The following is a 23,918-nucleotide window of genomic DNA, read 5'->3' on the forward strand; positions in this document are numbered from 1 at the left end:
ATGATCCGTCTAATTGTGGCAAGGATGAGGCATTTGTGTTGAATAAACCAAGATAACAATTTGGAATCATTTACTAACACATTACTGCATAATTTATGCGGTCTCGTGATCTCTGTATTTACAATAAGAAAGAAAAAGAGGGACATCGAAGGCACGGGGGCAGAGTGGGCATCACAACTTTATGGCCAGAGGTGGCGTTAATTTAACAACAGGTTTGCTCACTTCAAAAATGTGAGCATGCCTTGCACATGAGTGCGCTCCATCAAAAATATGGGAATTCGCTCACGTGTGCCGTCCGCATAGGAGTGCGGCATCAAAAAAACACATCAATTCACATGTGCGCACTGCCTGCACATGTGTGTATCAAAAAACACAGCGATGTAATATGGTATTGCACCCAAGTGGGTAGCCAGGCCTACTGGCAGGTTGCAACTACCGATTTGCCTGAGTAGGTCCAAACCGGATGAATCCCACCCCTTTGTTTCCGTTATTTGTCCTCTACCCGCAGATGCCTCTACAACAGGGAGGGAATTTGTTAAGGGAGTACAGTGGTCCCTCGATTTTCGCGGGTTCAAACTTCGCGAAACGGCTATACCACGGTTTTTCAAAAATATTAATTAAAAAATACTTTGCGGTTCCCCCCCCTATACCACGGTTTTTCCCGCCCGATGATGTCATACGTCATCGCCAAACTTTTGTCCGCCTTTAATAAATATTTTTTTAAATAAACTTTAATAAATAAACATGGTGAGTAATAATCTAAATGGTTGCTAAGGGAATGGGAAATTGCAGTTTAGGGGCTTAAAGTGTTAAGGGAAGGTTTGTGATACTGTCCATAGCCAAAAATAGTGTATTTACTTCCGCATCTCTACTTCACGGAAATTCGACTTTCGCGGGCGGTCTCGGAACGCATCCCCCGCGAAAATCGAGGGAACACTGTATTTTGTTGGAGGGAAGGAAAATGGGAGCTACTACGTTAAAAAAACCCAACAACCTGAGATTCTCACCTATAGACAAAAGACTAGGAGAATCGATTTTACTGAAAAGGGAAACAGGATGCAACGGGAATGGACTATATATTGTTTAAAGTAGGAAAAATATTAGTTCCGTTAGATTTCTCCTTTTTCTGAGCACCGCGGTGGTGCAGTGGTGAGAGTGCAGTACTGCAGGCTACTTCTGCTGACTACCGGCTGACTGCAATTTGCCGGTTTGATTCTCACCAGCTCAAGGTTGACTCAGCCTTCCATCCTTTCCAAAGGGGGTAAAATGGGAACCCAGATTGTTGGGGGTGTTCCTGTAAACCGCTTAGAGGGGGCTGTAAATCCCTGTAAAGCGGTATATACAGTAGGTCTTAAGTGCTATCGATATTTTTCATTTCATTTCATTTATTATTATTATTAGAAACATAGAAACATAGAAGACTGACGGCAGAAAAAGACCTCATGGTCCATCTAGTCTGCCCTTATACTATTTCCTGTATTTTATCTTACAATGGATATATGTTTATCCCAGGCATGTTTAAATTCAGTTACTGTGGATTTACCAACCACGTCTGCTGGAAGTTTGTTCCAAGCATCTACTACTCTTTCAGTAAAATAATATTTTCTCACGTTGCTTTTGATCTTTCCCCCAACTAACTTCAGATTGTGTCCCCTTGTTCTTGTGTTCAGTTTCCTATTAAAAACACTTCCCTCCTAGATTTGTATGCCGCCGGAGACTCGGAGCGGATGCTCCTGTCAACCCAATTTTTGGTGAGCATGTCAACGCAACCCCCGGACACCTCACCTTCATCCTCAGATACATCCAGAATCTCATCGACCGTCTCAGGGAAGCTCATCCGATGCTTGTCGCTTAATGACTGCAAGAAGCAACAGGTCAGATGGGAGGGGGGGCCTCAAAGCTCTAAGCCCCCTGTCACACACACACACACACACACAGAGCAGGCTTGACGGGGGAACCTTACCAAGAAGCTGGTTTCATCCGTAACAACTTTCAGCACATCGGTGACGGAGATGTAGCCCAGGCGTTTGGCGATGGCCAAAGGGGTGGCACCATTCTGCAGAGAGAGAGAGGAGAGGAAGAGAGGGAGAAAGTGTGAGAGAGAAAGTATGTGTGTGTGTGTGTATGTGTGTGTGTATGAGAGAGAGAGAGAGAGAGACTTTTGCTAATAAAAATGGTGGAAGTCCCACAGCAAGGAAGATAAAGCCAGAATGGTTAAAATTGATCGTTTTCTTCAAAGGGGAGAATGGATTTCAGTATGTTTTTCACTTTATGGGTTATTATTTCAGTACAATTAGGCGATGTGTACCATATTTTTCGGAGTATAAGACGTAGCTTTTTCCTCCCTAAAAGAGGCTTAAAATTCAATCTAATAAATAAATAAACTAAACAAACAAACAAACAAATAAATAAATAAATAAGTGCGTCTTACACTCTGAATGTAGCTTTTTTTCTCGAACCTTTCCCCCCAGCCCTAACTAGGTGCTAACAATCTTCCCAACCTTGCAAGCGCTTTCATTGTTACTCTCTGCAAAGAATGTTTTCGAAGCCCTAAGTCTTTGCAGGGTTTTTTTCATTGCTCTGACTTGCTCTGAATAAGTTTCTTTCTAGCCCTAGCCAGGTGCTAATGATTTTCCCAGGTCTTACTGACTTGCAAGCGCTTTCATTGTTACTCTCTGCAAAGAATGTTTTCCAAACCCTGTCTTGTAGGATTTTCTTTTTCATTCCCTACTTGCTCCAAATATTTCTTTCCAGCCCTAACCAGGTGCTAACAATGCTCCCAGCTCTTACCAGCTTGCAAACTCTATCATGGTTACTCTCCCCAAATAAAGTTTTTTTAAACCCCTAACCAGGGGATAAAATACTTTGCTGAAGTTGACCAGACTAAGGAGGCTGGCGAGATGAATACCTGATAAGCAGATTCTTTTCCCTATTTTCTTCCCAAAAAACCTAAGGTGCATCTTATACTCCAAAAATTACAGTAATTGACAGACTGGGTTTTAATATGGATATCTGTTATTTATTATTGTATTCTGGCATTTTTAACTGGATATTCACCAGTGTTCTAGTCTCTGGTCTAAGACTGTAATAAATTAAATTGAAATTGAAACAAATATTTACATTGCAAACTACCTGGAAAGTGCTGTAAAGCACTATGGATCGATATATAATGCTATTGCTATTACTGCCTTGAGTTATATGCAAAAATATATATATATATTAATGTGTAAAAGCAAAAAGTGGAGATTGGAGTGTGTTTATTGTGTACTGTGCTAAGAGTTGGAAGTTAATGCCCTTTTTTTTTTTCTTCCTTTTTCTCTCCCCCCTATTTTCTTCTTTGTATTTTGTACATTCTTTTAAAAAAGGGTCATTTGTAAAACAAAATAATAATATGCTGGTTGACTTAAGGACCGAGCAGCTACACATTCACAAAACTGTTTTCCTTTAGCTGGGCGTTTTTCCCTCCTGGCATTCACATTACATGGACACAACCTGCGTGGCCTCTTCGATTTTCACACTCACCAAACTGACTTCATTGGGCGAAGCCCCGTGCTTGAGCAAAAGGGTGACTATGTCGGTGTGGCCTTGTTGGGCTGCCTGGTGCAGGGGTGTGTAGCCCAGCTGAAAGGAGAAAAAGAGAAAGAGAGAGAGAGAGAGAGAGACCAGAGCAATTAAAAAGACAAGGTGGTATTATTATTATTATTATTATTATTATTATTATTATTATTATTATTATTATTATTATTATTATTTAGATTTGTATGCCGCCCCTCTCCATAGACTCGGGGCGTCTCACAACACAATAAAAATAGTTCATGACAAATCTAATAATTTACAATTTAAAATATTTTAAAAAACCCATTATTAAGCAGACATACCTACAAACATACCATACATAAATTATATAGGCCCGGAGGAGATGTCTCAGTTCCCCCATGCCTGACGACAAAGGTGGGTTTTGAGGAGTTTACGAAAGGCAAGGAGGGTAGGGGCAGTTCTAATCTCTGGGGGGAGCTGGTTCCAGAGAGTCAGGGCCGCCACAGAGAAGGCTCTTCCCCTGGGGCCCGCCAACCGACATTGTTTACTTGACGGGACCTTAAGAAGGCCCACTCTGTAGGACCTAATCGGTCACTGGGATTCATTATGTCTTCAGGAGGCAGCATTAGATAAATAACATACACCTAAAATAAAGAATTGTTTGTATAGAAAGTGTTGAACAGTTGGGCTGGCAATATATGAATCAGCAATGTATGTATGAAGGTTTAATTGTGTTCATGAATATAGTTTGGCACCTGATGATGGCGAATGTGATTAGGCTGAAATGTCGCAAAGACACTCAAAATATTACATGGGGAAAAACCCGAACTCACAATAATCTACATATACATCCATATATATATATACATACATACATACATACACATACACATACACACACACACCTTAAAATATATTAAAATATATTCTTCGGGTCCCGTCGACTAAACAATGTCGTTTGGCAGGACCCAGGAGAAGAGCCTTCTCTGTGGCGGCCCCGACCCTCTGTAATCAACTCCCCCCGGAGATCAGGACTGCCCCCACCCTCCTTGCCTTTCGTAAAGTTCTTAAGACCCATCTCTGTCGTCAGGCATGGGGGAACTGACACATCTCCCCCGGGCCTATACAGTTTATACATGGTACGTTTGTGTGTGTGTTTGCTTTTAATAATGGGGTTTTTAGTGTTTTTTTAAATTATTAGATTTGTTCTTATATTGTTCTTGTTATTGTTGTGAGCCGCCCCGAGTTTACGGAGAGGGGCGGCATACAAATCTAATAAATAAGTAAGTAAGTAAGTAAGTAAGTAAGTAAGTAAGTAAGTAAGTAAGTAAGTAAATAAATATTAATAATTTACACAATTATATATATATTTATGGGAACTGTGGGGAAAATATATTTTCAATATATTTCCAAATCAGGGCTGTCAACACTTCTACAGGTGTGTTGTGACACCCATAAAAGGGGTGGGGCTTCAACAGCCAGGTTGGAATGTCCATCTTGTCTCTTTTGACCTCATCTGCCCATCTCTGTGGACGGACCTGTCTCATACCTTGGTTTTGGCATTGACATCGGCCTGATGCTGCAGCAGAAATTTCACCAGCTTGATATTCCCGTAATGGGAAGCCACGTGCAACGGGGTGTAGCCCATCTAGGAGGTAAAAATAAACAGGGATGGACCTCATCGCTACCATTAGGTCTCACAGCCTCTCCAGGGGCCTCTGTAGCTCACTCTAGAACCAGGAGGGGATGAGTTCAAGTCCCACCTTAGCCCTTCAGAAATTGTGCTCCACCACTGGAGGTTTTAAAGAAGCGACTAGAGAGAGTCACTTATCTGAAATAGCATCGGTTCGGCTGTTTAAGCTAGGGGCTGGACTAGAAGGCCTCAAGGTCCCTTCCAGCTCTAGTCTATTCTATTCTGAAAGCCAACTGGGAGACAGTCACTCTTTTTCAGCCCAACCCACCTCACAGGGATGTTCTTGTAGGGGAAACAGAAGGAGGAAGGGGAGTTGGGTGTGTTTGCATCCTTTGAGTTCTTTAAAGCCAACAAACAAAGGCAGGATACAAATAGACAAACAAATAAAATAAATACGAGGGCCTCCCATCCTTGCAAAGATTGATGGTCCTCCATTAGGACAAGCAATCTCACCTCTGTTCATTATATTCCCTTTCTCTTGGTTGTTAAACCACACAATTTGTCCCCTTGCTAGCAATTCCATGACTCCTCCCACTGGGAGCTGGCTCCTCCCATTAGGAGCGGGCTCCTCCCACTAGGGGCTGGCACCTCCCACTAGGGGCTGGTTCCTCCCCCTGGAGACTGACTCCTCCCCCTGGGGACCAGCTCCTCCCACTAGGGACCAGCTCCTCCCACTGAGAACCGGCTCCTCCCACTGGGAACTAGCTCCTCCCAGTGAGCATTGACCCCTCCCACTGATGACTGGCTCCTCCCACTGGCGACCGGCTCCTCCCACTGGGGATTGGCACCTCCCACCAGGGGCTGGTTCCTCCCCCTGGAGACTGACTCCTCCCACTGAGGACGGCTCCTCCCACTGGGAACTAGCTCCTCCCACTGAGCATTGACCCCTCCCACTGATGACTGGCTCCTCCCACTGGGGACTGGCTTCTCCCACTGGGGACCGGCTCCTCCCACTGGGGACCAGCTCCTCCCACTGGTCTTGTGGGATGATGGAAGGGGACTCACCCGAGTCGTTGCGTCCACTTGGACCCCGTGCCTGAGCAGGTTGTCTGCCACCTGCAGGTGTCCTTCTTGGGCCACCAGGTGGAGGGGGGTGAGGCCGCTCTGGAATGAAAAAGGACCCAAGTTGCCCAAAGACGAATCCTAGGAATCCCCCGACCAGAGCTGGAGAAGCTTCTTGAATGAGAAGGGAAAAGTCTTCGAAGGAAAAACCAAGGAAGTCCAGTTGCCTCTTGAAAAAGCCCCCTTGGGACAACCAGGACTGGAGGACTGTGAATCTTTTAGGACACCCACCCTATGAAGAGGCCCAGCGAGCTTCCACCCTCCACACTCCAATACTTTTACAAGAGATGTGTCTTGTCCTTTAATGACCTCGCAATCCCTTCCGGGGTGGAGTCGGGGCAACTGAATGGAGTCGACTGTTTACTGGCCAGGTGCCCTTCCCTGTCACCGATGCGGAGTTCTATTCAGCAGATCCACTCCCATCGTGCCCAGAGAGAGAAACGTCTGCTTCTCCCTAGGATCGAACTCATGGCCTCCTGATTGTGGGATTGTAGGACGGCCTAGAGGCGAGAGCTCCAACTCTAGGCCGTCTGCACCAGCGTATTTTTACAAGCGTAACCAAGGAAACGGCCCGCTCACCTTGTTTCCGAGGTTGCCGTTGGCCTGCTTGGAAAGGAGCAGCAGCACCATGTCGGCGTGGCCCTCCTGAGCGGCCAGGTGTAGTGGCGCCATTCCCTGCGTGGATTCTGCGTTGGCGGAGGCACCGTATTGCAGCAGGCTGCACGCCACCTCCATTTGGTTCTGCCGGGCTGCGATGTGCAAAGGCGTGTATCCGTTCTGTGGCGGAGAGATCGGCCAAAGAAAGTTGCAGGGGGTCAAATATCTCCAGGCCTTTGGTCCTCAAGGAGCTACAAGCAAGGCTGAAGCTCCAAGGGGTTTAAAGTGTAGGGTGACCACTTAAGGAATTAGGTATGTCTACTCTACTCCAACAAAGAGAAGACTTAGCAGTCTTCTCAGCAGCAATATTTGAGAGGAGAAGGGGTTGACCTATTCTCCAAAGCTTGCTCCTTCCTTCCTTCCTTTCTCTTTCCTTTCTTCCTTCCATCCTTTCTCTTTCCTTCCTTCCCTCCCTCCCTTTCTTCCTTCCTCTTTATCTCCCTCCCTCCCTACCTGTTTTCCTCCCTCCCTCCCTTACTTCCTTCCATCCTTTCTCTCTTTCCTTCCTTCTTTCCCTCCCTTTCTTCCTTCCTCTTTCTCTCCCTCCGTTTCCCTCCCTTCCTTCCTTCCTTTCTCTCTTTCCTTCCTTCCTTTCCTTTCTTCCTTCCTCTTTCTCTCCCTCCTTCCCTGTTTTCCTCCCTTCCTAGCTTCCATCCTTTCTCTCTTTCTTTCTTTCTTTCCTTCCTTCCTTCCCTCCCTCCCTTTCTTCCTTCCTCTTTCTCTCTCTCCCTCCCTCCCTGTTTTCCTTCCTTCCTTCCATCCTTTCTCTCTTTCCTTCCTTCCTTCCCTCCCTCCGCCTGCCTGCTTTTTTGGTCTTTTGTGTGAGCTCCCCCCCCCCAACCTCCAGATTCACCCTCAAGGCTTCCTTGCAGCCCCCCTCCCCAAAACTGCAGCCAGGAGGGAGCCCCTTACCCAGGCCACACTGTGAGGAGAGGCCCCCTTGGGGAGCAGCACTTTCACAATGTCCAAGTTGTTGTGGTGGACGGCAACGTGCAGGGGCGTCAGGCCATTCTGTGGAGGAGGAGGGGGCAACAAGATCAGAGGGCTCACCGAGGGCAGCGCCTCCCCCCTCCCAGCTGCTGCCAGGCCCCCGGATCCTCTGACCCACCTTCCCTGCCGCGTTGGGTTGTGCGTTGTGTTCCAACAGAGCCTCAGCCACATCCACCTTCCCGTATTTGGAAGCAACGTGCAGAGGGGTAAATCCTTTCTGGGGAGAAACAGGGAGTGTCAGCAACTGGGGGCAATGGGGGGGCCCTTCTCAGGACCCCCCACGCTGGCCCACACCTCTATGCCCACCCCCAACTCCCCAACTGCAGAATCCGCCTCCAGGAAGAATACAGGGGATACACAACTTATGACCATAATTGAGCCAAAATTAATGTTGCTAAGTGAGATAGTTGTTAAGGGGGGAGGGAAAGGGGAAAGGGGAGAGGAAGGAAAGGAAAGATGGAAAGGAAAAGAAGAGACGGGAAAAGAGGAAAGGAAAGAAGAAGTAAAGAAGGAGGAAAGGAAAGAAGGAAAGAAAAGGAGAAGGAAAGGAAAAGAAATGAAGAAGGAAAGAAGAAGGAAAGGAAAGAAGAAGAGAAAAGAAAAGGAAAGAAGGAAAGGAAAGGAAAGAAGGAAAGAAGAAAGGAAGAAGAGAAGAGAAAAGGAAAGGAAAGAAGGAAAGGAAAAGGAATGGAAAGAAGGAAATGAAATGAAAGAAGGAAAGAAGAAGGAAAGGAAAGGAAGAAGAGAAAAGGAAAGGGAAATGAAATGAAAGAAGGAAAGGAAGAAGAGAAAAGGAAAGGAAAGGGAAGAAGAAGGAAAGGAAAGAAAAAGGGAAGAAAAAGAAAAGGAAAGAAGAAGGAAAGGAAAGGAAAGAAGGAAAGAAGAAAGGAAGAAGAGAAGAGAAAAGGAATGGAAAGAAGGAAATGAAATGAAAGAAGGAAAGAAGAAGGAAAGGAAAGGAAGAAGAGAAAAGGAAAGAAGAAGGAAAGGAAAGAAAAGAAAAAGGGAAGAAAAAGAAAAGGAAAGAAGAAGGAAAGGAAAGGAAAGGAAAGAAGGAAAGAAGAAAGGAAGAAGAGAAGAGAAGAGAAAAGGAAAGGAAAGAAGGAAAGGAAAAGGAATGGAAAGAAGGAAATGAAATGAAAGAAGGAAAGAAGAAGGAAAGGAAAGGAAGAAGAGAAAAGGAAAGGGAAAGGAAATGAAAGAAGGAAAGAAGAAGGAAAGGAAGAAGAGAAGAGAAAAGGAAAGGAAAGAAGAAGGAAAGGGAAGAAAAAGGGAAGAAAAAGGGAAGGAAAGAAGAAGGAAAGGAAGAGGGGAAGGGGAGGCCTTCTTTCTCAACCTTAGTCATGGCAGTCTGGAATGCCTCCTTCTCCAGGAGAGCACAAACGCAATCCAGGTGCCCCTCGCGGGACGTGATGTGCAGCGGTGTGTGTCCAGCGGTGGTGGAGAGGTTCGCATCGGCGCCGCTCTCCAGGAGCAGCTTCACCATGGGGCAGTGCCCAAGGCGGCTGGCACAGTGCAACGGCGTCTGGTCATCCTGAAAGAGAGGCAGGCAGACACGCCTTTCGCATCCTGGCTTCTTGCAGGGCCCTTTCCCACACCGCCCCAACGGGGGACGCAGAACTATCTTGTCGGCAGGAGTCCCTAGGCTGGGACCGAGTGGGTTTCGATCCCAAAGACAGACCCACCTTGGCTTTGGCGTTGACCTTGGCTTTGTTCTGGAGAAGATACTTGGCTACCTCGCTGTGCCCGGCCCGAGCAGCCATATGGAGCGGGGTCTCTACTTTCTGCACAAAGAGGAGGACGGAATCAGAGAACGGTCAGCGTTCCAGGCAACGTCCAAATTGAAACCAGAGTCCGAGTCAAGGCCTTCCTCAAAGCTCCAATTTATTTCCAGAACCCTCTTGGCACCTCCACAGGGGAACCCGAATCTGGGTTTCCCACCAGTTGAAAGTTCACATTCCTTGTCCCCCACCCACAAACCTGTCACGTTGCCCACTCTGATTGTGCCAGCATGGTCACTCCTCCTTCCGCTTCCGCCCAGGTGAGTGGGCATAGGATGGCCTTGAACCCCTCGAAATAATGCTTTCTGGCTGCGTCTGTTCCCTCTATTAAAATCACCCCTCCCAAGTTGTTGTTGTTGTTGTTGTTATTGTTGTTGTTATTATTAATTAGATTTGTATGCCGCCCCTCTCTGAGGACTCGGAGCAGCTCACCACAAAATACAAAGTCACAAATCCAATATATTAAAAACACATAAAAAACCATTATTAAAACCATACAACTCAGTTCCCATAAACATCAGCCTTTTTGTAGATAGTGTGTCAAGCCGTTGATTTATCGCCAACTTCTGCACTGGCTTGACAAGAACATTCGGAGAAAAACTCCCATCAGCTTCTCTCAGAATCCAAAGATGGAAAGATTCAGGTGACGGGAGGGTCTGCCTTTTTTTTTCTGCCATGAAGAACACTTTCATCTCCAAAAGCTGCACAGAGTCAGACCAGGAAGTCAAATAAACGATATTTGGCCGTTTCCAAAATCACATCTGAGATATATTCAGAGATAGAGGATGAAAGAAGGACATGAAGTGCATTTCTGCACAAAACCAAATCTTGCTTATACCTTCCTAATTTTTCTTGCGGTTTTTTTTAAATTACAGAATAACTGTGTTGGAAGGGACCTTGGAGGTCTTCTAGCTTAACCCCCTGTTCAAAGAGGAGACCGTATACCTTTCTGCAGCAGTGGAAACCTGTCGCTACTGGTTCGCGCACATGAACAACACTTCTGCGCATGCGCAGAAGCATTTCAGGCAGGTGGGTGGAGGGTCCCACCAGTGGCGCTACTGTTTCACAGAACCGGGCCAAATCAGGAGCAACCCACTTGAATTTGTTTGATTGATTTTTAATATATCTGGATTTTAGGTTAGGTAGTTTTTAATTAATTAGATTTGTCTTTATTTATTTATTGTCTTCGGAGAGGGGAGGCATACAAATCTAATAAAAAATAATGATTATGATGATGGTGGTGATGGTGATGATGATGATAATGATGATAATAATAATAATAATAATAATAATAATAATAATAATAATAACAACCCACTGCTGCCATTCTTGATAAATGGCGGTTCAATCTCTTTTTAAAAAATCCTCCAGCTATAGAGTGCAGAGAGTTGTTCCGTTGGTTGATTGATTGTTTAATTAATTAGTTAATTCATTACATAATTAATGTTTTAAAATTAAAGTTTAAAATCAACTAAACTAAATGATTAGTTCAATTAATTCCTTTACCTTTAGCTGTACATTCCAGGCATGACTTCCATCCAATCCAATTTCAGGAACGGTGACAATGTCGTGCTTAAATTAATTCAATTAATTAATTGAACTAATCAGTTAGTTTAATTGATTTTAAAGTTTAAGGTTTCCCTCGCACATATGTGCTAATCATTCCTGACTCTAGGGGGCGGTGCTCATCTCCATTTCTAAGCCAAAGAGCCAGCACTGCCCAAAGGCATCTCTGTGGTCATGTGGCCAGCATGACTAAACACCGAAGGCTATTACCTTCCCACCAAGGGGGTCCCTATTTTTCTACTTGCATTTTTTATGTGCTTTCGAACTGCTAGGTTGGCAGAAGCTGGGACAAGTAACGGGGGCTCACTCCGTTACGCAGGCTCTAGGGATTCGAACCGTCGAACTGCCGACCTTTCTGATTGACAAGCTCAGCGTCTTAGCTGCCGAGCCACAGCTAGAGCGATATAAATTGTTCAAAAGAAACAACCTGTGAAGTTACTTAAACTTTGCTCACCACGTTGGAAACATTAGGAGACGCGCCCCGTTGGAGCAAGATCTTGACGATGGAAAGGTTTCCCATGAAGGAGGCGACATGAAGAGGAGTGAGGCCCGACTATCGAGACAAAAACAAACGAGGGGAAATAAATGAATCCTAATTCTGTATTTGTCTCCATCGGTTTCTCTATCCTGTAGTTATAAACTCTCATTGACTTGAGGCGAGTTCTACAGAAACCAGTAGATTCCTTAACCCAGCGTTTCCCAACCGGTGTGCCGCGGCACAGTAGTGTGCCGCGAGACATGGCCAGGTGTGCCGCGAAAAGCCCAAGCTGGGCGGGGCGCTGCCGGCGCCCCTGCCTGAGTGTCATCCTGTGGATGGTCTTGGGCTTCACAGTCGCTTCCTGGTTCCCTCTCCTCCCACCGCCTGTGTCTCCCGCCGTCGCCTCCCACCAAGCCGTCGCCCGTTGCCGTGGGTTTCTCGATTGGGAGCTGCCGCTTCCCTCCGTCCAGCTCAGCCACGCTGCCGTAGAAAGCACAGAGGTTATTGCCACCGCTTCTGCCTCCACTCAGGGAGCCACCGTGGTCACCGCGCCTTTTCCTCTCCCTCAGCTCAACCACGGTGGCTCCCTGAGTGGAGGCAGAGGTGGCGGCAATAACCTCTGCACTTTCTACGGCAGCGTGGCTGGGCTGCCTGGAAGGAAGCGGCAGCTCCGAGGAATGAGGCGCTGGCGGTAGACACAGGCGGAGGGAGGAGAGGGAACCAGAAAGCAACCGTAAAGCCAAAGACCAGCCACAGGACGACCTTCAGCCAGGGGCACCGGAACTGCACGCAGCCATGGTGGGAGCAGCATGAGGTAGCAACGAGGCGCGAGGACAAGCAGGCAGCTTGGCGGAGGGGAAGCGCTGAGGGGCTCTCCTCCTTCCCCACCCCCGCGCTTCTCTCCCGCCCTGGCTTTCGCTTCGCCCCATGATTTCCCCGCAATTTCATCCAGGCCACCTCTTGCCTCCTTTTGAACTGCGGGGAAATCTGCGGGCGAAGCAAAAGCCAGGGCGGGAGAGAAGCGCGGGGGTGGAGAAGGAGGAGAGCCCCTCAGCGCTTCCCCTCCGCCAAGCTGCCTGCTTGTCCTCGCGCCTCGTTGCTACCTCCTGCCTTTTTCCAGGGGCCTTTGGAAGGCACCCAGGGAAGGGGGGGGATTGGGGGTGGCTGCAGCGGCTTCTCGTCCTCCTCATCCGGCTGCTAATGCCCGCCCGGCCCCTCTTGCAGTCCCTTCACGGAGCGCTTTTGTCCCAGGCTGTCAGCGAAAGGGCTGCAGGACAGGCGGGGCAGGCGTTCTTCGCACAGCTGAGGCAGAATTTGGAATGTCGGGTGTGTGTGCGTGCGGGCTCCGCATCCCCCTGCCACCCGGAACATTTAAAATAAGAAAAACCTTCGCCAGCCTCCGCAGAGAAGAAAGGAAGAGAGAGAAAGAGAGACAGAGCAAGAGAGACATAGCAAGAGAGGCAGAGAGAGAGAGAAAGAGAAAGAGAGAGAAAGAGAGCTAGCAGGAGAGAGAGAAAGAGAGACAGAGAAAGAGAGACAGAGAGAGAGAAAGAGAGAAAGAAAGAAAGAGAGAGAATGAAAGAGAGATAGCAAGAGAGGCAGAGAGAGCAAGGGAGAGAGAAAGACATATAGGGAGGGAAGGAGGGAGAGAGAAAGAGAGCAAAAAAGAGAGGAAGAAAGAAAGAGGGATGGAGAGAGAGAAAGAAGGGAAGGAAGGAAGAGAGAGAAAGAGTGAGGGAGAAATAGAGCGAAATGGAGGAAGATTTTTTTTTTGTCAAAACTTTTCTTTAGCCACCCCCCCACCACCCCCGTTCAGTGTTCCCCAGGATTTTGAAAATATGAATAATGTGCCGCGGCTCAAAAAAGGTTGGGAAACACTGCCTTAACCCATGATGCTCCGTTACCTCCGTCACGGCGTCGATGGAGGCCCCAGTCTTCAGAAGAAGCTCCATCACCCTGATGTGGTTCTTCTTACAGGCTATGTGCAGTGGAGTGAAGCCGTTCTGCAGGGAAAGGAGGCCAATTAGTGATGCCGTACACAGGAGTCGGCTCCTGTCGGTCTGGCAAAGTTTGGGCGAACCTCTAACCAAGGATGACGTTTGCCCAGGTTCGCCTGGTGCAGCAGTTGCGGCCCTATTTGGACCGGGAGTCACTGCTCACGGTCACTCATGCCCTCATCACCTCGAGATTCGACTACTGTAATGCTCTCTACATGGGGCTACCTTTGAAAAGTGTTTGGAAACTTCAGATTGTGCAGAATGCAGCTGCGAGAGCAATCATGGGCTTTCCCAAAAATGCCCATGTCACACCAACACTCCGCAATCTGCACTGGTTGCCGATCAATTTCCGGTCACAATTCAAAGTGTTGGTTTTGACCTATAAAGCCCTTCATGGCATCGGACCAGAATATCTCCGGGACCGCCTTCTGCCGCACGAATCCCAGCGACCGATTAGGTCCCACAGAGTTGGCCTTCTCCGGGTCCCGTCGACTAAACAATGTCATCTGGCGGGTCCCAGGGGAAGAGCCTTCTCTGTGGCGGCCCCGACTCTCTGGAACCAGCTCCCTCCGGAGATTACAACTGCCCCCACCCTCCTTGCCTTTCATAAACTCCTTAAAACCCACCTCTGCCGTCAAGCATGGGGGAATTGAGACACACACACACCCAGGCCTATACAATTTATGTATGGTATGTTTGTGTGTATGTCTGTTTTAATAATGGGGTTTTTAAAAGTTTTTTAAATTTATTAGATTTGTTATGAATTGCTTCATTGTATGCTGTGAGACGCCCCGAGTCTGCGGAGAGGGGCGACATACAAATCTAATCAATAAATAAAATAAATAAATAAGGATGCCACCCTTGGTATCTGGGGGTTCACTCCCACCCCGCTCCGTCCCTTACACCCAGCGAAGGGCTCCACTTACTTTTTCCTACCTCGGGATGCCGAGGCTGGCGTGGGCGCAGAAGCAAAATGGGGGCAAAAATTGCTGAAATCTTGCCCGCATTGTGCATCCTCGTGCAAGATTTCGCTTTGGGCACATGCGCAGAAGCGAAATCTCATGCGAGGGCATGCACCCATGTGTTGGGCCAGCCTCCAGAACTCATTAAAATCTCCTAATGGATCATCAATCCCATTCGTACCGGGTGGGGCTGGTCACTATTTCCACCCCACCCTGCCACTTCCAGGAGTCTCCACGCGGTTTGTCCATCATTTGATGGGGCTGTGCGGACAATCTGGGTGGGCAACTAAAGGGCTGACCAGAGGTTCCAGAAGTCAGGAAACAGGCCTGTTTCGGGCCTCTGAAGGACCTCCGGAGCCTGGGGGAAGCAGTTTTCACCCTCCCAGAGGCTCAAGGAAAACCTCTGGAGCCTGGGGAGCATGAAAAATACCTCCCGCCATTGCAGCCAACTAGGCCACGCCCACTATGGCCATTCCCATCCACAACGGGGCAGCAAACCAGTTGCTAAAGGAGCTGGAGCCCACCACTGGGAGTGCAGGTAGAGTATCTGCCTGGCTTCACCTTATTTCACTGCCCTCTACTCACCAGGGCCCGCGCATTCGGCTTGGCGCCTTTATCGAGCAGGATTTTGGCCACTCGGTGGTGGCCACAATGGGCAGCCACATGCAGCGGGGTCAAGTGATCCAATGTGATGTCATCGATGTCGGCGTTATACTGCAGCAGAAGCCGCACGCAGTCCAAGTGGTCACCTTGGGAGGCCATGTGGATGGGGGAGAGGCCATTCTGGAACAAGGAGAGGAGAATGAGCAAAGTGTGGCCTTGCGAGGGATACTTAGGGACTAGGCAAGCGTGCAAACCAGTGTCTGCCTTTCCTGCGTTGGATGACACCACCACATCTTTCTCCTCCTGTCCTGGCCACTTTTTACAGAGGCACGATTGAGAGCGGTTTAACCAACCCTGTTTGGTTTGGTGGCAGCAGTGATAGAAAGCCCCTACTGAGAGTGGTGAGGACAGTAGAGAAGATTGTAGGAAGCTCACTTCCTGTGATTCAGGATATTGCTTATAAGTGCATAGACCTCAGAGCATTTTCAGAACCACCACCCCACACCCACTGCAGAAAAAACAATTGCTGCCAACCTGCCTTCCATTGAGGACCTGTAGACTGCACGAGTCAAAAAGAGGGCGGGGAAAATATTTACTGACCCCTCACATCCTGGACACAAATTGTTTCAACTCCTACCCTCAAAACGTCGCTACAGAGCACTGCACACCAAGACAACTAGACACAAGAACAGTTTTTTCCCAAACGCCATCACTCTACTAAACAAATAATTCCCTCAACACTGTCAGACTTTCTACTAAATCTGCACTTCTATTCTACTAGTTTTTCTCATCATTCCTATCACCCATTTCCTCCCATGTTGACTGTATGACTGTAACTTGTTGCTTATATCCTAAGATTTTTATTAATATTGCTTCTTCATTGCTTATTTGACCCCTATGACAATCATTAAGTGTCGTACCACATGATTCTTGACAAATGTATATTTTATTTTATGGACGCTGAGAGCATCTGCACCAAGACAAATTCCTTGTGTGTCCAATCACACTTGGCCAATAAAATTCTATTCTATTCTTCTATTCTTATGGTCTGTGGAAAAAGTCAAATAATACTGGGAAAGAATTAATGTGTGGTTAGAAGCTAGATAAGAAAATAGAAAAAAAAAACGGAACTTTTTCTATTGGGAATAGCACAGGAAAAGCTAGAAAAAAAGTCAATTATATTTGATATTACACCTAACTACAGCCGTGAGGATAACTTTCACACAAGCATGGAAAAATGATGATATACCAAAAGAAGAAGAAGTAATTGAAAAAATAACAGTCTACGCTGAAATGGATAAATTAACATATGAATTAAAAAATAAAGATGATTCAGACTTTTATAAATGCTGGGATCGATTCTACTGCTGGATAGAAAAATGGAAAAATTCAAAGCAGATAGTTAAAATAAAAGATGAAACGATTAACGAGAAAGAAATAGAAGTTTAAATATCAGGGGGGAGAGAAAAAAGGGAGAAAGAAGAAAAGACCTATTTGAAAGGATGTATTAATTGCAAATTAATTGTTAAAGTGTTTTTAATAGGAAAGTGAACACAAGAACAAGGGGGCACAATCTGAAGTTAGTTGGGGGAAAGATCAAAAGCAACATGAGAAAACATTATTTTACTGAAAGAGTAGTAGATCCTTGGAACAAACGTCCAGCAGACGTGGTTGGTAAATCCACAGTAACCGAATTTAAACATGCCTGGGATAAACATATATCCATTGTAAGATAAAATACAGGAAATAGTATAAGGGCAGACTAGATGGACCATGAGGGCTTTTTCTGCCGTCAGTCTTCTATGTTTCTATGTTTCTATGTTAATATCTGCGTAGAGGGGCGGCATACAAATTTAATAAATAAATAAATAAATAAAATAAATAAATTAGCTACGTGACTATGAATAAGTATTAATGAATATCACGAGAAATGTAAACTGACTTGTCACGTAACGTCCACTGTTTTGGAATGTTTTCTATTTTTTTATGTATTTGTAAATAAAAATGTTCTTTAAAAAAAGCATTCTCAGAAATCCCACACACCCACTCTATGATCTGTTTATTTTATTAATTTTACTTATTAATTAGATTTCTACGCCGCCCTTCTCGAGGCGTTCTATTGCTCCCCCCCGAGAGGAGGTTTAGAAATGTTTCCAGCAGGATTTCCAGATTCTGCAACAGCTTTGCGCCCTATGCTCATCCATCCGGTAAACTCGCAAGATTTGTCTCTCCCGCCATGTCGATGTATTCACTACAGTGCTACCTCGTCTTACAAACCCCTCGTCATACAAACTTTCCGAGATACAAACCCGGGGTTTAAGATTTTTTTTTGCCTCTTCTTCCAAAACTATTTTCACCTTACAAACCCAAGCCGCCGCCACTGGGATGCCCCGCCTCCGGACTTCCGTTGCCAGCGAAGCGCCCGTTTTTGCGCTGCTGGGATTCCCCTGCAGCATCGCAAAAACACGGAATGCTCTCTACATGGGGCGACCTTTGAAAAGTGTTCGGAAAGTTCAGATCGTGCAGAATGCAGCTGCGAGAGCAATCATGGGCTTTCCCAAATATGCCCATGTTACACCAACACTCCGCAGTCTGCGTTGGTTGTCAATCGATTTCTGGTCACAATTCAAAGTGTTGGTTATGACCTATAAAGCCCTTCATGGCACCGGACCAGAGTATCTCAGGGACCGCCTTCTGCTGCACGAATCCCAGTCTTCTCCGGGTCCCGTCAACTAAACAATGTCGCTTGGTGGGACCCAGGGGAAGAGCCTTCTCTGTGGTGGCCCCGGCCCTCTGGAACCAACTCCCCCCAGAGATTAGAATTGCTCCCACCCTCCTTGCCTTTCGTAAGCTCCTTAAAACCCACCTCTGCCACCAGGCATGGGGGAAAACTGAGATATTATTTCCCCCTAGGCCTTTACAATTTTATGCATGGTATGTCTGTATGTATGTTTGGTTTTAAAATAAGGGTTTTTAACTGTTTTAATATTGGATTGTCATATGCTGTTTTACTACGGTTGTTAACCACCCCGAGTCTACGGAAAGGGGCGGCATACAAATCTAATAAATAAATAAAATAAATAAAATAAAATCAATCAAGTCTGGAGGTGGGGTTTCCCATGGAGGGGAGCCTCAGGGGAATCCCAGCAGCGCAAAAACAGGCGCTCGGGCTGGCAAAAGGGGTGAGTTTTGGGCTTGCACGCATTAATCGCTTTTCCATTGATTCCTATGGGAAACATTGTTTCGTCTTACAAACTTTTCACCTTGAGAACCTCGTCCCGGAACCAATTAAGTTCGTAAGACGAGGTATCACTGTACTTCTCCAGGGTTGCTCACCTTGGTCTTTGCTTGGATGGGCGCTCCATGGTCCAACAAGATTTCAGCAATTCGCAGATGCCCATTGCGGGCGGCACAGTGTAAGGGGGTCAATTCATCCTATGGGAACAGTAGCACTTTAAAAGGTGGGGCATGAATAAATACATATTTTATAGGTTTTAGACCCTGCAGTGCTGTTATTAGCACACCAACTGTGCGCTGTTGGAAGCACCTAGACAATCTTGAGTGAACCCCAAAACAATGAGCCGAGGTGGCGCAGCAGGTAGAGTGCAGTACTGCAGGCCACTGAAGCTGACTGTAGATCTGCAGGTCAGCGGTTCAAATCTCATCACCGGCTCAAGGTTGACTCAGCCTTCCCTCCTTCCAAGGAGTCAAATGAGGACCCGGATTGTGGGGGCAGTAGGCTGGCTCTGTTCAAAAGTGCTATTGCTAACTTGTAAGCCGCCCTGAGTCTAAGGAGAAGGGCGGCATAAACATCAAATAAATAAAATAAATAAAAATAAATCTCACCATCAATACACTTGGCATCTATGAATCTGTCTAATCCTGCCTTGAAGCTATCCAGACTGACAGCTGTCACGACCTCTTCTGGAAGGGAATTCCATAAACCAAGGACCCTCTGGGTGAAGAAATGTTTCTCTTTATTTGTCCTCACTTTCTTACCTATGAGCTTTAGGGAGTGGCCCCCTTATCCTAGTATTGTGTGATAGAGAAAATAATTTTTCTCTATCCACCTTTTCTATCCCGTGCATGATTTTATGCCCTTCGATCAAGTCAGCCCTTAAATGCCATCTTTCAAGGCTGAAGAGACCAAGGCGTTGCAACCTGGATCTTGAATGTGGTTCCGTAGGGAAGCTATAGATTTTGGTTCACCTAACTAGGTTTGTCTCTAGGATTTAGCTGGAAGTGGCACGAACTATGGAAATGCACACACCCTTTCTAGAGTCTCAACGTCTTGTATATAGCGTGACGATCAAAACTGCATGCAGCCTTCTAGGTGCAGACTTACTAAGACTTTATAGCGTGGTCAGAGAGCAAAGCACCCCATTTTTTTCTCAGCCTACAGTAATGGTACAAATGTGAAACTTTAAATAGACATTATTTGAATTGTCAGGAGTGCGCGTGTAAATTTTGTGTTTCTTCAGACAGATAGTGTAGCTGCAGCAGTGTTTCGAAATGGCGTATGCAAGTGATGTAAGTTACAAGCAGCGCGTCGTCATTGGATTTCTCACTGCAGAGAAAGAAACTGTTGGGAACATTCACAAACGTTTGTGGACAGTTTATGGAGAATCTGCAGTCGACAGAAATACGGTTAGTCGCTGGGCACAGAGGATTAGACAATTACGGTGCAGAAATGGCTTCGTGACCAGAACAAGGAGTGGTACCAACATGGCATACATGACCTTTTGTCTCACTGGAGGAAGGCCATAGAATGGGACGGAGATTGCGTTGTAAAATAGGGAGTGTAGAAGACACATCCTTCTTTCTTGTGTGTAAGTTTCATTGTGTTCCATAATTGTTGAAGAAAAAAATGTGGTGCATTACTTTCTGGGCGACCCTTGTAGTAGTAGCTCCCTTGATTCTGATTGTATCCCTCTGTTAATGCAAGTTTGTAGATCCTTGTGTTGTGCTTCTTGGCAAACATCTCCCTGTTCCAGGCTCCTCCACACAACCCATCCAGTGGCACCCTTACCTTGGTGCGAACCTCAATGTGAGCTCCCCGGTCAAGCAATAACCGCACCATGATGATGTTCCCGCGTCGTGAAGCGATGTGCAGAGGGGTGATGCCATTCTAGAGGGGCAGAGAGAGAGGAGAGAAATGAGGGGAGACCTCTGCCAGGAGGATGTTGTTGCAGTACCAAAGCCCACTGCAACAACATCGCCCAAAAGGCTTCAAAAGTTGTTAACTTAATCCTGTGTAGCTTCTGCTCCGGTAATATCTCACTACTATCCAGAGCGTACAAAACTTTTGCCAGACCAATCCTTGAATACAGCTCATCTGTATGTAACCCACAATGCACTTCAGACATAAACACTCTTGAAAACATCCAGAGATACTTTACTAGAAGAGCCCTCTACTCCTCCACTTGCTACACAACTAGACTTACAATCCTAGGTTTAGAAAGTTTAGAACTACGGCACCTTCAACACGACCTAAGCATTATTTTTTTAAATAATTATAGGGTTTTATATGTTTTTCAATATTAGATATGTTCCACTACTATATTGTTTTTATTACTGTTGTGAGTTGCCCCGAGTCTTCGGAGAGGGCGGCATACAAATCTAAATAATAATAATAATAATAATAATAATAATAATAATAATAATAATAATAATAATCCATAAAATCATCTGCTACAACATCCTTCCTGCCAATGATTACTCAGCTTCAGCCACAACAATACACAGGGCACACAAAATTAAAGTAAACCGCTCCAAACTTGGCTGTAGGCAATATGACTTTAGTAACCGAGTAGTTAATGCATGGAACTCACTACCTGATTCTGTAGTATCATTACCTAACTCCCAAAACTTTACCCTTAGACTGTCCACTGTTGACCTCTCCCGATTCCTAAGAGGTCAGTAAGGGGTGTGCATAAGTGCACCAGTGTGCCTTCCGTCCCCTGTTCTAATGATTCTCTCTCATCATGTATATAAATACTGTTATAACAATTTAGCTGGGACAGTGTTAGTACTATGTACATAGCTAGTTGGGTTTGGCAATATATAAAGCAAACCAGCAATGTATGCTTACATGTAATAGAACACTATTGCTTGAAGAGGTAGTGTTACGGATTGCCACAAGAGGGAGCCAGAAGTGTAGTGCTCTCTCTCCCTCCCCCCCCCTCTGCTATTCTCTACTACTTTGTCTTTGTGACTATGCTGTAGAAGTGTGTGTTCAAACGATGGTTTAATGCAGTATTTCCCAACCTTGGCAACTTGAAGATATTTGGACTTCAACTCCCAGAATTCGCTGGCTGGGGAATTCTGGGAGTTGAAGTCTAGATATCTTCAAGTTGCCAAGATTGAGAAACACTGGTTTAATGTATTTGTAAGCTAAGCACTTAAGGCTTATGTTGTGTTTAGCTCTGGCCCAGCTCCTGCCCCAAGGACTGTGGATGTGGGGGAGACATCCACATGCTGCAGGCCTGTTTTGCCCCCGGTGGAATCTGCTGATGAAGGCTCCTCTACCCAAGAAGACATGAGTGACAGGGAGGAGGAGAGTGGGGCAGACAGCTCAGAAGGAGATCAATTCTCTAGCTCCTCCTTGGATTCAGAACAAGAGTTAATGACACAGCCACGCATGCGAAGAGCGATGCATAGGCAGCAACAACTGAGATTATTATCAAAGGAAATGAGGCCACCTGTGGTTGGGTGGGGCTGTGGTCATTAGTGAGGCTGCTATAAAGAGCAGCCTGTGGGTTTGGCCATTGGGGAGGATTATCTGATCCTTGTGTTTCGTGGCTGCTTTGCTGACTTTGACCTTTTGTGTGCTGATTTTTCCCCGCTTTGAAACCAAACCAGAGCAAAGTGTGTTTCACTTTGTGAAAGAAGAAGGACTGTGAATTGCCTCCCAGCTGCAAGCTACGTATCTCAGAACTGATAAGGGACTTGTACAAATTACCAGTTTGGTTGGAGACGAGGGCTCTTGGCTATACAAAAAGAGGGCTTAGTTTTAAGTGAATTTTCATTATAAAGAACATTGTTTTGAATTTTCAAACGTGTGTGTGTCTGAAATTTGTACCTGTGAATTTTTGTGAGGATTCCACCAGAGAGCCCGACAGAACAGCTTATAGTTTTGCATATGTATTGAGAGTTGTTAACTGACCAAGATATTTGCCAAAGTAAATGATATATACTTAATGTGTCTGAGTTGTATTGCTGAATTATTACTAGTACCTCTGGGCTATCAGCTGGATATCCACGCTTCCTCTGTGTATGCATCACTTTGACTACTCAGAGGTTACTCTGCACACTCCTTAACACTTATCAGGTTAAGAAACTCGGTTCCACAGCATCGTCGCGGGCTCTACACCTACCTGAGGGGTGAAGTTGACACTTGCTCCACGGTTGAGTAGAAGCTGGGCCACGTTGAGATTCTCGTAATGTGCTGCGATGTGAAGAGGGGTGAAGCCCGTCTGTAGGGGAAGAATGAAGGAGGAGGGGTCAAACACCCCAGGACCCCCCACCCACTAAGAAATACAGGGAGGAATTTTCAAATTGTCCACTTGCTCAGAACAAGGCTACCCCATTCACTCCCTGTTGAACCGGTTCATTAGAAGGACCTCTCGCTACTTTGGAGCATTACCCTATTTTTCGGAGTATAAGATGCACTTCCCCATGATTTTTTCCCCACGTGGTCTCACTAAAGCCAGGCACCCTAAATGTTCAGGATCGTTCCATTCCTAGCTTGACCCATGGATCTCCCTGCGCATGGCTAACTGACCTTGGAAAGGACGTCGGCGTTGGGATCGTTTTGCAAAAGCACGGCAGCGGTTCGCGTGTCGTCGTTGCGGGCGGCTATGTGTAACGCCGGGAGGCGAACCTTGCCCTTCGTCCCGTAGTTGATCAGGTGGGCCACCACGTTTTCGTGGCCCTGCTGCAGAGCCACTGCCAGGGGAGTAAAGCCATCCTGCCATAGAGGGAAGGAAGGAAAGCATAAAGTAAGAAAAGAGATGGAGACAAAGCATTTCAATGATTCAACCTCTATTTCCTGAAATTATAGTTATAGTTTATTAGATTTGTATGCCTCCCCTCTCCTTTAGACTTATATACTGCTTCACAGTGCTTTTACAGCCCTCTCTAAGCGCTTTACAGAATCAGCCTCTTGCCCCCAACAATCTGGGTCCTCATTTGACCCACCTTGGAAGGATGGAAGGCTGAGTCAACCTTGAGCTGGAGAGAATCGAACTCCTGGCAGTGGGCAGAATTAGCTTGCAATACTGTGTTCTAACCACTGTGGTACCAGGAAGGTGAAGGAGAAAGAGAATAAGAGGGAGGGAGGGAGAGAGAGAGGGAGGGAGGGAGGGAAGGAAGGAAGGAGGGAGGGAATGGTTTACAGAATCAGCCTCTTTCCCCCAACAATCAGGGTCCTCATTTGACCCACCTTGGAAGGATGGGAGGCTGAATCAACTTTGAACTGCTGTACCACAGCTACCAGTTAGCTGAAGTAGCCTGCAGTGCTGCACTCTAACCACTGCACCACCCCGCTCTTGAGGTCAAGAGGGAGCAAAGTTGACTCAGCCTTCCCATCCT

The 23,918-nt window shown here is 46.3% G+C and overlaps 1 protein-coding gene across 12 annotated transcripts in view; it reads right to left on the minus strand.

The window, feature by feature from the left end:
- The window catches only part of ANK1 (ankyrin 1), a 105,324-nt gene that overhangs the window by 46,752 nt on the left and 34,654 nt on the right, over positions 1-23,918 (minus strand). For all 12 annotated transcript variants that reach the window (XR_011560435.1, XR_011560436.1, XR_011560437.1 and 9 more), the window contains 17 exons: positions 23,110-23,295; positions 22,703-22,801; positions 20,356-20,454; positions 18,663-18,761; positions 15,309-15,506; positions 13,669-13,767; positions 11,741-11,839; positions 9,625-9,723; positions 9,276-9,473; positions 8,058-8,156; positions 7,862-7,960; positions 6,872-7,069; positions 6,236-6,334; positions 5,087-5,185; positions 3,523-3,621; positions 1,964-2,056; positions 1,786-1,858 (listed from right to left, as the gene is read on the minus strand). Coding sequence is in view for 9 of the 12 variants with exons in the window: in XM_070765497.1 (XP_070621598.1) it covers positions 1,786-1,858; positions 1,964-2,056; positions 3,523-3,621; positions 5,087-5,185; positions 6,236-6,334; positions 6,872-7,069; positions 7,862-7,960; positions 8,058-8,156; positions 9,276-9,473; positions 9,625-9,723; positions 11,741-11,839; positions 13,669-13,767; positions 15,309-15,506; positions 18,663-18,761; positions 20,356-20,454; positions 22,703-22,801; positions 23,110-23,295 (2,035 nt within the window). In the remaining 3 variants the exon portion in view is untranslated. The remainder of the gene's footprint in view (positions 1-1,785; positions 1,859-1,963; positions 2,057-3,522; positions 3,622-5,086; positions 5,186-6,235; positions 6,335-6,871; positions 7,070-7,861; positions 7,961-8,057; positions 8,157-9,275; positions 9,474-9,624; positions 9,724-11,740; positions 11,840-13,668; positions 13,768-15,308; positions 15,507-18,662; positions 18,762-20,355; positions 20,455-22,702; positions 22,802-23,109; positions 23,296-23,918) is intronic.

This window comes from Erythrolamprus reginae, chromosome 12 (genome assembly GCF_031021105.1).
Source record: "Erythrolamprus reginae isolate rEryReg1 chromosome 12, rEryReg1.hap1, whole genome shotgun sequence".
Taxonomy (NCBI): Eukaryota; Metazoa; Chordata; class Lepidosauria; order Squamata; family Dipsadidae; genus Erythrolamprus; species Erythrolamprus reginae.